We start from the raw sequence: 14,168 nt of genomic DNA, 5'->3' as shown, positions 1-14,168 counted from the left end.
AAGCTTAATTTATTCAATCTAAAGGGTAATCTCCCCAACTTTTCTGATGTTAAATGTGTTTTATTAAATGAAAGTAGTATAGGTAGTAGTTGTTTTCTTAATGACATCATAGCAATCTCCTCCCCCGCCTTTTTTTTTTTTTACATTTTTCTAATCAATGAAACACAAAAGTCTAAAGAACCACTATCTAGAATTTATCCTAACAGAATGCCTCTCAAATACTGTGGAGGCTATCTTGAGTTGTTAGTATGTACTCTGAAGTAGTAACTACTCTTGAAGCTCAGGAAAAGACATGCAGCTACCCGGGTAACTGTAACTGAAAGCACAAGGGAATCTAACTCGTCCACAAATCTATCTATACTTCAGCACAACAACAGGCAACAAGAAATACCACCTCTCCAAATAGACAAAAGTTATAGATCTATAGAGATGAATAAATGTTCAGATCCCCACATCAAAGGAATCCTGGAAATGAGATCTAGGAATCCCTTGGTGTCACTGGGTTCACATGCCTGAAAGATAGGACACTCCAGAAAAAAGCTTAGGAAACAGGTCGCAGCAGAAACCAGACAAGAGTCACAATGCTGGATGTGTGTGACCCGTACTGTTGGAGGAGGAGGAGTTGAAATGGAGCACAGGCATAAGCAAGGTATGGAGAAAAGGTCTGGAAGTCATTTATAAAGACAAGAAGCTCTGGAGATGAAGAGCTCATGAGTTCTTCTAAGAAAAAGGTCGAGTTAACCGTGATTTCATTCACCTACTGTTTACTAATTTACGATCTTACAGCTCTTTAGGTATAAGGAAGAACACAGTCTGTCGCTTCAAAAAGCTCCGAATTCACTTGCAGAGATAAAAGTGTGAACAATTGAATAGAACACAGAATGAGGCTACCCGCCTCATTAGTTCCTTATAATATTGGGGACAGAGAGGGTGATGGGGCAGAGAATTACAAATGCTTCACCAGGGGTCAGGACTGAATTCTGAGAGGTTCCCATGGCTAGGCAAGATAAAGAAGAGGAGGTGGTGAAGGGGGTGGAAAGGCAGATTGTAAGAAAGTACAGGAATCGTGATTGGCATAAAGGTGCCGATACAAAGAGTTTTATAAATCGAGCATTAGCAAATCTATCAAAAGCTACAAAAGATTTAAGGATAAAGACTGAGAAACAAAAAAAGGGGGGGGGGGAAGAGGAGTTTATTTTATTCTAGGGGGTTTCCAGAAATGCTTCGGTGTTCTTTCAGAATCCCAGAGGTTAGACCCAGGATTCCCTCTACTCCCCAGGAACACACACCTGGAGAGAGGTGCTGTCCTCAGGATCAAGCTCCGAAAGCAGAGTTAGAACAGAAACAACACCTTCCGCCTGCTCTCCCTGGATTATTGCAGTGCTTACAGATACCACACCGTATGGAGAGAGTGGAGCAGCCAGAGCTCCTCTGTGCTGTTCTGTAACCCCTGGGAGCCCACCAGAAATGGGGACATCACCCTGTGCTGCCGCTCAAGGAAACTGGAACTGCAGCGCTCATGCATAAAATCATCTCAAATTTTAAAAATTTAGGAGACATTTAAAAGTTATCTCAAAATCATGGTTGAGAAAATGTTGAATGGAAAAACATTACCAAATTGCTCATTTATATTCCTTCTTCCTAAAATGGAAAAACTAGCTCTCAGAGCAAGACAAAGAGGAAAAAGTCACAAGAGCAAGGAATAAATGGGATTTTTTGGTTAACATTTTCTTTTCTATTAAAATTTCCCTGAAGGTCACAAGGAAATAGAAAATTCAGGGGCTTCATTGAATAAACTAAGAAAAAAAAAAGATTTTCCAATCTCCAATGGGAAACCAAGTATGACAGTTAAAATCTAGGAAATATAAAACAGAACAGGAGGGATACTGGTATGGCGTTCCATTATCTCTATGCTGCCGAACCTACAGAATAGGGAGCGATTCTAAATATAAAACTACACAGATGTGTGTTTATTAATCTAAAAATACAAAGAAGTTAAAGATATTTTTTATTTTTCTTTTTTAAAGAGAGAGTGGGGGGGGGACAGAGAGAGAGAGAGAATTTTTTTAATATTTATTTATTTATTCTTAGTTCTCAGCAGACACAACATCTTTGTTGGTATGTGGTGCTGAGGATCGAACCCTGGCCGCACGCATGCCAGGCGAGCGCGCTACCGCTTGAGCCACATCCCCAGCCCCGAAGTTAAAGATAAATAGGGATTTTACTCAGAGACTATATCTCACCTTACAGGTGAATTTTAATTTGTAAATAAAAAGTAATACTAAAGGACCCTGATCCAAACAATTACTATTTCCTTGCTCAAAAATGTCTTTCCATAGATGTTTTTTTTTCTTTTCTTTTTGTTTTTCTTTTGGTACCTGCGGATTGAACCCTGGGGGGTGCTTAACCACTGGGCCAGATCCTCAGCCCTTTTTAAAAAAGTATTTTATTTAGAGACAGGGTGTCTCTAAGTTGTTTTAGGGCCTCACTAAGTTGCTGAGACTGGCTTTGAACTTTCAATCCTCTTGCCTCAGCCTCTGAGCTACTGGGATTACAGGCATGCACCACCACACCACGCTAAGATTTCCTTCTGAGAGAGGGAGAATATTTTTCCCCCCTCTGGAAATAACTATCTTTTTTAGATGGAATTCCCCAGTTGATAAAAAATTTCTTGTTTCAGTTATACAGAAAATTATTAAGTTTTCTAAGTGGTTTTCAAAGCCTCCGTATGTCTTCCTGAATGATTTCTACCCAGTGAGTTCCTGAAGGAGCCTTTGAAAGCCGTGGAGCTGAGCTTGCAGGAGAGGGGCGAGGCCAGAGTCTGCAGTCAGCAGGCCCCACAGGGGAATAAAGCAAGGATGACTGAGTTTGTACTCCAGCATTTTTATAAAACCCCATATCCAGTTACTTGACTCAAGTGGCATCCATAGGTTTATCTTTGATACTAGAAATAAAATGTATGTTCCGTAGAAAGCGTGAGCTTGACTTCTCCTCTGACCACGCTTAGGTTACAGATTTGCCACTTTTCACTTGACCTGAAAGGAAGCAGATTTTAAAATTACATTTGATTAGCTGTGGCAGAAAACAGATGAAGCCAGTTTCTTAAAAATGAGCAAGGAGGAAGTCACTAGGTCCCGGCTGGTATCTCAACTGAATACTCTCTCCTCCTTTGTTTTTCAAATATGCAGAGCAGGGAGTCACATTTCCCATATCACTGGCATTAGCCTCCCCAGTTTGGCGGTTGGCTAGTCATTTTGCATCCACTGCGAACCTCTCTTGTCTCCGTTTCTTCATGTACAATGAAGACCATTTAGGGGACCCATCAAGACCCAACATTCTATGACATGGAAGTGCTCCTTGGGGAATGTAAACCAGGGGAGAGAGGTGATCCTGCTGCAGGGGAGGGTTTGGGCCAGGCCAGGGGCAGTGGTGGAACAGGTAGCAGTTGAGGTCTAATCCGCCCACTCCTGGACTGTACTAGTCTCTGTACTATATTCTCCCCTATTTAATTCCTCTCTCTTTACACCAAAGCCTATTTAACAGCACTCCACTGCCCAGAAAATAAAGCCCAAACATCTAAGCTTCCCTCAGCCGTTACTTTTTTAAATATTTATTTTTTTTTTACTTGTAGATGGACACAATACCTTTATTTTATTTATTTATTTTTATGTGGTGCTGAGGATTGAACCCAGGGCCTCACACTTGCCAGGAGAGCCCTCTACCACTGAGCCCCAGCCCCAGCGCCTTCCTACAGCAGTTTTAATAAAATGATCAAGAGTGAGCGCTGCAGCCCTGTCTCCTGTTGTCCTGGAGGGATGACACAGAGCAGCTGGGCATGGGCTCCCCTCTGCTCCCCTCTGGAGTTTTCCTCCTTGCTGGGCTTCCATTCTGGAAGTCCCTTCATATCCCTCCACCCTGGCTTCAAGGGGACAATTCCTCTTGCTCCGTGATGCTTTCTCTCCAGCTTTGGCTTCTCTGAATACATACAGCACTTACTTCACTTTTTTCGGGTGTATGTGTGTCACCTACAAACTAGGGGACATTCCAAAGCCTCTGTCTCCCTTCAGGGTCCCAAGGACAGTGCTACCTGAATGCTAACTAGGTGCTAATTAATGACAGTAAGAAATATTCTGCCACACCACCTAGAGGAGGTGCAGGGTCCTGACCTGTTAAAATCCACAACTTTCGATAAACATAAAAAGATGAAAGAATGAAACCCCATTTCACACCATGAACAAAAGAAAAACCCACACAAGATGGCTCACAGAACTAAATGTGAAACTAAAACTAAAAACTCTTAGAAGAAAAAGTAGAATTAAATCTTAGTAACCGTGGATTAGGCAACAGATTTTTAGATATGACACTAAAACCAACAAAAGAAAAAATAGATAAATTACGCTTCACAAAATTAAGATCTTTCATGCTTTAAAAGATATAGTTAAGAAAATGAAAAGATAATCCTCAGAATTGGAGAAGATATCAGAATCATACTTCTGATAAGGGGTTTGTATCCAAAATATATGAAGAACTCTTATACTAAATAATTAAAAAGCCAACTGCGGTGGCTCATGCCTGCAACCCCAGCTACGTGGGAAGCTCAGGCAAGAGAATTGCAAGTTTGAGGCCAGTCAACAACTTAGCAAGGCCCTGTCTCAGAATAAATAATATAAAGGACTGGGGATGTAGCTTAGTGGTAAAGCACCCCTGGGTTCAATCCTCAGTATCAACAACAAAAAATAAATAATAAAAAGACAGGGGCTGGGGTTGTGGCTCAGCGGTAGAGCACTTGCCTTGCATGTGTGAGGCCCTGGGTTCTATTCTTAGCAACACATAAAAGTAAATAAATAAAATAAGTGTGTAAAACAATTATATGCTAAAAAAAAGACAAACCAACTTTAAAACGATGAAGAATTAAACATTTCTCCAGAGAAAATATACAAATGGCCAATAAATACGCAAAAGGTAATTAGTAATTAGGAAAACGCAAATCAGAACTATGGTAAGATACCACTCCTCAAGATGGCTAAAATGTACAAAAAGACCAAGATGGAGAAATTGGAATCCTCGTAGACTGCTGGTGGGGATGTAAAATGGAACAGTTTGGCAGCTCCTCAAAAGCTCAGACACAGCTACCACGTGACCCAGCAATTCCACCTCTATTTATATACCAGAGAAAACTGAAAACGTGTGCCCACACAAAAATTCATACAGAAAAGCCCACAGCAGCATTATTTTAACAAGAAAAAAGAGTGGAAACTTAAATGTCCATCAACTGATGAATGGATTAAATTTGTATCCATACACAGAATATTTTCAGTTATAAAAAGGAAAGAAGTACTGACACATGTCCCAACGTGGATGAACCTAAAAAACACACTACGTGACAGATGTCAGCCACAAAAGGCAACACATAGTTTGTTTCTATTTATGAGATATTCAGAACAGACAAATCCACATATATATGGACAGTGGATTAGTGGTTGCCAGGGCTTGGGAGGGAGGGATGGGAAGAGTCTGCCAATGGTACAGGGTTTCTTTTGCGGGTAGTAAAATTTGTACTAAAATTAGAGAGTAGTGATAATTATATAGCTTTTTGACTATACTCAAAACCACTGAACTGGACCCTTCAAAAAGTTGACTTTTATGGTAGGAGAATTGTATCTCAATAAAGCTGTTATTGCAAGAATCTCAGATATGCCTCCACCAAGACCCATACACCACCCACCCACTCTTGAGCATGGTATTCCCACAGCAGATTTTCCTCCAATACATAATTAAAATGCTAAAAAACCATTTTTTAAAATTTTAAATTCTGTTACCCTCTCTCTCCCTTACACATTTGGAAATCACTGGCCAAAATCAAAGGCATAGTAATCACATAAAACTTAATGACGGACGATAGTCATATCAATATTATTATTAGGCATTTCCTATATAAAGAATTCAGTTGTTATTAGTAGTTTTTATTCATAATGATACCAGGGATCATCATGATACTGTGCCATGGATCAGTGCTGGTAACAAAGTTAATGACTACTTAATGGGTTGTTAAAATCACAGCGTCTCAGAAATAACAACACTGAACCTAATTTCATCCTTCTTGACAGTCAGCATCACCTTTTACCTCAAACTTACGTGGCATAGTCATTTTTACAAGGATGGGAGTCACGATATCTTCCAATAGTTGTTTCTGCTCAAAAAGCTCATCAATGGACGCGTCCGGGTGGGTTTCCAGCCACTCGTTTTTTGCCCGACAGGCACCGAGGACAATGTTCTAGGGATAGAAATAGAGACAGTATTTTCCACCTATTTGTTGAAAATCAAACTCTACAGTATCTCTAGGCATCTTTCTTTTTTTCCCTGAAGTACCGGGGGTGGAACCAGGCTCTGGCTTGAGCTAGGGTCCTCGTTGTGTTCTACCTTGGAGCTACAGCCCCCCCATAGTCTCCCCAAACTAGCACAATCCAGGCCTGTGGATCTGCGTCTGCGTCGGCTAATGCAGTAGCCATTAAAGATGTCTAGCTGTTGAGCCTAGAAATGTGACTAGTATGACTGAGGAAATGGATTTTAAATTTTGTTTAATTTTAAATCATTCAAATTTAAACAGCAACATGTGGCTTGTGGCTGCTGAGCTGAACACTGCAGCTCTCACATCGTGGGATAGGAGTTAATGAAACTCACCACCAAGAGGCAAGAAGCCCTGTGCTCTCTCCCTAATTCTCTATTTTCTTTAAGCCCTGTGACAAAGAGAAGTGGTTTGCAAAGGCTAGAAAAAGAGCTGATCTCTCCATTGGTTCACTGGGGAGGAAGTTCATGACATCCAAGAATAGCTCCGCCTCACGGGAAACATCCCCACACGCACTGTAAAAACCACCTCACTGCACAATGCAGCAAACTTTTGGTGTCTGACTTAAGACATTTATCATGCCATACCTCATAAATATGAACAATGTGACAAAGAATTCAATTAAAAAGTGAAAATAGAGGGGCTGGGGATGTGGCTCAAGCGGTAGCGTGCTCGCCTGGCATGCGTGCGGCCCGGGTTCGATCCTCAGCACCACATACCAACAAAGATGTTGTGTCTGCCAAAAACTAAAAAATAAATATTAAAAATTCTCAAAAAACAATAAAAAGTGAAAATAGAGAAAAATGTTCATTGCACTTCGGTTTGTAATAATATAGGGAACTCAATAAGCATGTGATGTGTCCTGTCCATACTATAAAGTAGCAGCAGATGCAGAAGTGGATTTAGAAAGGTTTCATGAGATATTATTAGGAGCCCAGCATGTCCTCACATCCCTGTAAGCCCAACTAGTAGGGAGACTGAGGCAGGAGGATGGGAGGTTCCAGGCCAGCCTCAGCAACTTAGGGAGACCTTGAGGGCTGGGGATGTGTTTCACTGGTAGAATGCCCCTGGATTCAATCCCCTCTACCTAAAAAAAAGGGGGGGCGGATATTATTAAGAGGAAGAAAAGCAAATTATAGAATAATATGACTGGTATGATCCCATGTTTTAAAACATTTTTTATACACAATACCTTTATTTTATTTATTTATTTTTATGTGGTGCTGAGGATGGAACCCAGTGACTCACATGTGCAAGTCAAGCGCTCTACCACTGAGCCACAACTGCAGCCCCAATAATCCCATTTTTATAATATATATATATATATCTCCCTTGTGGACCCCTATTATATATGGACATGCATATGTTTTTATAAGTGAAGAAAAAAAATATGATGAAATTAGCACAAAATTATTATGAGATCCACATGGTAAAAGACTGGAAATTGAAGCAAGTGTTTTAGTTGTTTCATTTTTTTCTAGTGATTTCTGAGTACACATTTTGTAACTCAGATAACTAAATTTTAAAAAATTGAAAATTGACTTTTCTAATTGCTAACAAAGCACTATTCCTTTGTGCCAAGAAAGTTTTGTCTTGCAGATCTAATAGCTCCAGAAACTATCCCAATAGAATTTTTCCTTTATGTTGTTTGTTTCACAAGAGATTCTGTAGTGTTTCATAAGATTCAAGTGCAATGTGTAACTTATCAAGTTCTCAGAATTGCTGATGTCTTCTTAGCAATGGCTAATTCTTTTTCATATAAAATGTGTCAGAGAAAATTAAATAAATTATGTCAGAGCATCCTGCACAGAAATGCATGAGATAATTTGAAACCAAAATGTATTTCTGATACCTTGAGCATATATTTAATACACATCCAAATCAATAAACTAGTTCACAGACAGTACTTAAATATAGCAAGGTGGCAGGCTGGCTCCATAGTTAGCTACCTTCCTATCTATATATCTTTTTTCCCCATTATGGAAACTTTGATACACTAAAAAATATGTAATGTACATGTGCATATGCATATATGTTAAAATGTATGATATACATCTAAGTTTTGAAGGAAAATAATGAAATGAACATCATTGGACCGAAAGGCTGCACCAGAACAGAGCCCTACCAGTACGACAAGCCCAGCTTTGCTTCCTGCCGCCCCCCTCCACCCCAGAAGAGAAACACCATCTTTGCTCATCCTTTTGTTTGCTTAAAAAAAAAAAAAAGTTTTGCCCCCATATGTAGGCATTCCTTTATAAATATCTGTGGTCTGTGGGAGTGGTTTCCACTCAACATAACATTTCTGACCTTCAACCAAGCTGTCAGGGGTGATATTTAGCACATCTCTGTGTCACTGTTCAACACAACTTCATTCCATTTAGTTCAGTCTGTCCCTTGTCCCCAGTTTATGGAGGTCGGAAGCAAAGGAGGCTTCTCTCCACCTTCTTTCCCCTTTCCCTTCACCCTCCTCCCTCCCTCCCTCCCAGTCTCTATAGCATTAGTGTGTGAATTAAGATGTGAGGCAAAATTCTCAGAATTTTCAGAACAAGAAACAATCACAGTACCATACCTTGTCTTCCTTAAGAAGCTTCCCTGGTCCCTTTTCTGGGTCTGTAATTGTTAAAGTAACCTTTGTCATGTATTTTTTCAGAGCCAGCCTTGCATCTGAAAGACAGTGAGAGCAGGGTGCGGTGGTACACACCTGTAATCCCAGCTAATTGGGAGGCTGAGAGCCTGGAGAATTTAGTGAGACCCTATCTCAAAATAAAAAGGGCTGGGATGTGGCTTAGTAGTACCTCTGGGTTCAATCACCAGTACCAAAATATATATATATATATATATATATATATATATATATATATATATATATACACACACACACACACACACACACACACATATACATACATATACTTATATATACACACATATGTATATATGCTTAACTGATCAAATTATATATAATATATATATATATATATATATATACACACAACTTTTCATAAAGTATATTACTTATCTTAATTTTGTAAAAATTGTGTGTCCAATATTTGTTGTGGTTTTTGGAGCACTCAGTGTGTTCCTAGAATTATGCTAAGTTTTTTGAAAAACAAAAGAAATATAAAACATAAAACTGATTCCAAAGAGAATATATCTATTAAAATTTCTCTTCTGGCAAAAGTAACAACAAAAAAATATTTCCATCACTTGCTTTACTCCTCTAGATCCCCCCCCCACAAAAATTCAAAACTAGCTTTTCTCTTAAAAAAAAAAAAAAAACTACATTCACTATAGTGCCCATAGCAATGTTATCACAGCATTTGCAAGACCTGTTTAAATAAAGTTATATTTCTTTGCTGAGATAAATAAAAGAGTCAAATAAATCAAGGATTTATCATATTCTCAGCTGAAACTACTGAACACTGTAAATTAGATTAGTCCCAGATTAATTTAAATGCTGATGGGTCCATCTTCTGTGGCTGCTACATAAAACCAACACATATTGGGTGGCCCGAAGTGACATAGACTCTTCCCCTTACACTTCTAGAGGCAGCAACCGGAGCTTGGTTCCACTGGTCTAAAGCCAACCTGTTGGCTTATGACCCCTTAATCTGTCTTCAATTACACCACCTGACCCCAACTTCCACTGTCAAATTACTTTCTCTTCTATGTCAATCTCCCTCTGCCTTTCAGTTATAAGGCCACCATGATTAGATTTCAATCCCTCCTGTATAATCCAGGATAATCTGCCCATTTTAAGATTCTTAACTCGAGGACCTACAAAACCACCTCCTCCAGAGGAGGCTGTAGCCACAAACTCCAGGGATTAGCCCTGGATATCTGTGGTACCCATCATTGAGCCTTCCCTCTTGCTGCCTCAGAAGTCACATCTACCCCACATCCAAAATACATTCCCGTCCGTCCAACATCCCTATAAATGATTACAACATCAACTCTATCCCAATCCTTATCTAAATAGCACAACTCAAAACTCTCAAACCCCAGACTCCAAATCATCAAAACAAAGTATGGGTGAATTTGTATGATCCATCCTAAGGCAGAACTCCTCTCTGTCTGTGGACCTGTCAAGCTAGAAAACTAGTTATCTTCTTCCAAACTGTAAGGGGGGATGGGCAGAGAATAAGGCATAGACACTGCCCTTCAGAAATGAGCAGAGAGAGGGAAGAAAGGCATCACCAATCCCAAGCAATTTTGAAACGCACAGGGAAAATTCCACTTGGTTTTAAGGCATGGGGATAATCCTCTGTGATTTAAGACTGCCCTCTGGGCCTGAGGTTCTACCCACTCACTAATCCTTCCTTTTTCACAAAAATTGCATGTGCTTGCTGCTAAATACCTCCATTAGTCTATTTCTTTAGAATTTTGGGAGAACAGTAACTTTATTACTTTGTCCTCTCTTTGCCCCTTTGTCGTAGCTGGAGTTTCTGCTGGTGTAACATTTTCAAAAACCTGTGAGTCTCCCAGCATGTCTCAGAGATTCAGTCTATGAGATGAGACTCCTCCACAGATGTTTCATGGAGAATCTCATTTCTACCCCTGACTTCTGCAGAGATGGCTGGGAGGATCAACATTCACACTCCTATTCTCAAACATACTTCTTGACAGTGGCTTTCTTAAATTCAAAACCTGTGTTAGTCAGCTTTCTGTTACATAATAAGAGAGCTGAGATAGTCAACTTATAAAGAGGAAAGGTCTGGCTCGGCTCGAAGTTCCAAAGGTTTCAGGCCACAGTCACTTAGGCAGCAAGGAATGGGTGGAGCAAAGCCATTTACCTTGTGGCCAGGAGCAAACACGCAGAGAAGAAGGGGCTGTGGCCCTGCTACCACCTACGAGGGTACACTGCAGTGAGCAAGCTCTCCCATTAGTCCCCACCCTTAAGTTTCCACCAATTCCCAATAGCACCAAGCTGGGAACCAAGCCTTTGAACACAGGCCTTTGGGGGACACTTTCCAAATGACAGCGGTACCTTTTGCAATCTGGATTGGCTGGGAATTTCCCAAACCATCAAGCCCTGTATCCTTTGTGCTTAATAGTTGTTCCCTCAGTTTATCTCTTTCCTTTCACATTTTAGTACTGCAATAAATAAATAAATACATTTATTTCCTGGTAATTCTGAGATGTCCTCTCTGCCTGGCCACCTACCAAAATTCTACTCATTCTTCAAGGCCCCTCAAATAACACTCTTGTGAAATTTCCTAATTGTCCCCGGTAGAGCTCATTGCTTCCTCAATGCTGTCTGTTATAGTTTTATGTAGCTCTCTTCTTACTCCGTCTCTGAAATCATCTTGGTTTTCCTCTTACTTATAGACCGTTCGCTCCATAAAAGCAAGGACTGAAGGCCACCATTTTGTCACATGCCCACTTCCTTGCCACCTTATCTCTATCCACATGCCATGCCATCTCCCTTGCCCCTCACCCACAGCCTGACAGCACCAAGGGAATATGAGGGACTCATTCCCAGGAGATTTTATTAATATGCTGACATTGTTGTTGAATTTACTAATCAGCAAAATATTAGTAAATTCTTTATCTTTAAGAAAATTGAAGAAGCTCAAACCATTCTAGCCAAAAGCAACAAGAGGTAATTCTAAGAAACCTCAGGGGATTGGTCAGGTGACACCTCTCAGCTCCAGAGCCCTTCTTTATGACATCACCGAGCTTACCCCTGCATCACCAAGCTTTTCCCTGGTATCCCTGGGACTGGCCAACGGTGGCACAGTGACCATTGCTGCATCTTGCCCACTGTATTTTGCTGACCAACAAGATTTTCTGAAATGCTTCAACTGAAGCATCCTATTAACCAATACTCAGGGCACATTCTTCTCTGTCTTTGATCAATTTTTTAGCTACAAATTTTTCTCCCAAGTGAGAAAGAATGGCGTCTAATGGAGGAGTATCCCTGGTTCTTTTTCTGTTGCTTACCTGCTTCTTCAGGGAGAGTGTCTGCATTTGTGATGGAACAATCTGGACAAAGGTTGGATGGGAGATTTTTCCAGAAGAAGTGCACTATCTGAAAGTTAAGCCTTCTCCCTCTCACTGTCTACCCTACCCCCTGGACAGACTGTGCTGCAGCTTCGCTAACATGGATCTACTTCAGAGTTGTTTGCACCTCACTTATATCATAGCACAAGCTCTCATTGTAATCCTGTCCGTCTTATCTGGGCATTATCTGTGGATAAAATGGAAGAAACACCAAAAAAAGGTGAATTCATGATGTAAATGGTAACAGTCACAGCATCTCAGAGTTTAGAACATAAGATCAGCCATTTCTGTGAAGAAGGGTTATTCCTTTTTGCCACCTGCCCCTCCCGCTCCTCCCCAGCATCCTGCAGAGTGACTTGCTGGTACCAGGTGCTCGACAAGTGTGTAATGAATAGAAGGGCCTTAAAATCACCTGGCCCAGCCCTTCTGTTTCAAGTCTCAAAGCACAGCAGGAACACAGGGTGTCACCGCGGGAGGAATGTGCAGAAAGGGGCACTGTCTGTCTGGGCTCTGTCTGGGCTGCCCTGTAAAACCAAGGGTCTGGAACAACAGATCTCTTGGATGACAGTGATCTATCTAAAAAGCTAAGTAAGAAAGTTGGCATGTACTTTTAAAATGGACTGTAAACTCATTTCTAATGTTAGGATGGCTTTTAGGGGAACAGAGCTCCTTAACTAATTCACTACTTTGCCAGCAGATGACACCACAGTTTGAGACAATCTTAAAGACTCACTGGCCAAGCCCAGACAACAGACACCAACCAGAAAAACCCCCTGATCTTCAGGAAAACTTAGACATCTACAAGTGTTACCCTATTTTAAAAATGCCTTTGATTTTATGGTCTTGCATGTTTAGGAAGGAAAACATTCTGCTAATATTGAAATAATTCCTCCCAGCAGAGTGCTCTAACACAGACAGCACTAGTCACACGTTGGCTGACAGTGATCGAGGTCATGCTAGTCCGATACCGTGTGTGTGTATATAAATGAGCATTTCTTCTGCATTTATACTTTTCTTCTAGAGTAAGTTTTCTTTTGCGTAAATAATGGATTGTGTATTTTAATAGAATTTAAGCTTATATGTTCAGAATATGAATTAAATTCAAACTAAGATGCAATCTATGTCATTCGCTTCTCTCCTTTCAGCTGAAAAAGCAAGCCTCCTTAGATAAATCTGGCAAAGCTCTAGAAAGCCCATCCATCTATGACATTGACCAAATACTCTGCAGACTGCTGGCCACCACGTCAATGATGACCAAGTACCTGAAGCAGGTGTCCCACCATTCTTCCTCTAAGAAAGTTAAGCACTGCGAATTAAAGAGGAAGAAAAGTGGAGGAGGAGGAGGAGGAGGAGCCAGAGGACACTAAACATGCACACATGCAAATGTAGCTCAGTCAAATATGGAGATTGCAAAGGAATCTGTTGAGAGGAACTTATCTAAGGTTCTTTAGGAGCCTCAACCTTTTTTTTTTTTTTTTTTTTTGGCCACAATTATTGCTGAAATTTTCCAAAGATGTCTGGATTTCCATTCAACTAACTCACTAACGTGCTCCCAGAACCTAATGAGAGCAGCTGGGCCTGGCACTCAGGGTGAGCTCTGGCTGCGGTTGCGGCAGCAGCATTTTGCAAGCGTTGACCACATGACAGGTATTGTGCTCAGTGCTCTGCACACCTCATTTCACTCTCAAACCCTCGAGAAAACACTGCCATTGCCCCTTTTTCAGAAAGGGAAACTGAGGTATAGAGAACTGAAGTAACTGTCCAAGGTCACAGAGGTTTCGGGTGGAGACACCAGAGGCCATGTAGTTAACCCTTCCAT

The 14,168-nt window shown here is 40.7% G+C and overlaps 2 protein-coding genes across 2 annotated transcripts in view; one reads left to right on the top strand and one right to left on the bottom strand.

The window, feature by feature from the left end:
- Positions 1–3,003: 3,003 nt before the first annotated feature.
- The window catches only part of ANKRD45 (ankyrin repeat domain 45), a gene marked incomplete at its 3' end in the record, with an annotated part of 35,399 nt that continues 24,234 nt past the window's right edge, over positions 3,004–14,168 (bottom strand). Inside the window, exons 4-6 of the mRNA XM_081299492.1 lie at positions 8,916–9,010; positions 6,136–6,274; positions 3,004–3,035 (exon numbers count right to left, since the gene is read on the bottom strand). Of these exons, the coding sequence (XP_081155618.1) occupies positions 3,004–3,035; positions 6,136–6,274; positions 8,916–9,010 (266 nt within the window). The remainder of the gene's footprint in view (positions 3,036–6,135; positions 6,275–8,915; positions 9,011–14,168) is intronic.
- On the top strand, positions 12,243–13,716 carry TEX50 (testis expressed 50; the record flags this gene model as incomplete). The annotated part of the gene is made up of 2 exons (XM_081300045.1): positions 12,243–12,569; positions 13,495–13,716. 2 exons carry the CDS (start codon positions 12,243–12,245, stop codon positions 13,714–13,716), a joined length of 549 nt encoding a protein of 182 aa, XP_081156171.1.

The sequence above is a fragment of the Spermophilus citellus genome (assembly GCF_964194105.1).
Source record: "Spermophilus citellus genome assembly, chromosome: 6".
NCBI classification, from domain to species: Eukaryota; Metazoa; Chordata; class Mammalia; order Rodentia; family Sciuridae; genus Spermophilus; species Spermophilus citellus.
The sequence above is the reverse complement of the archived record's forward strand: the minus strand, read 5'-3'. Positions and strand labels throughout refer to the sequence as shown.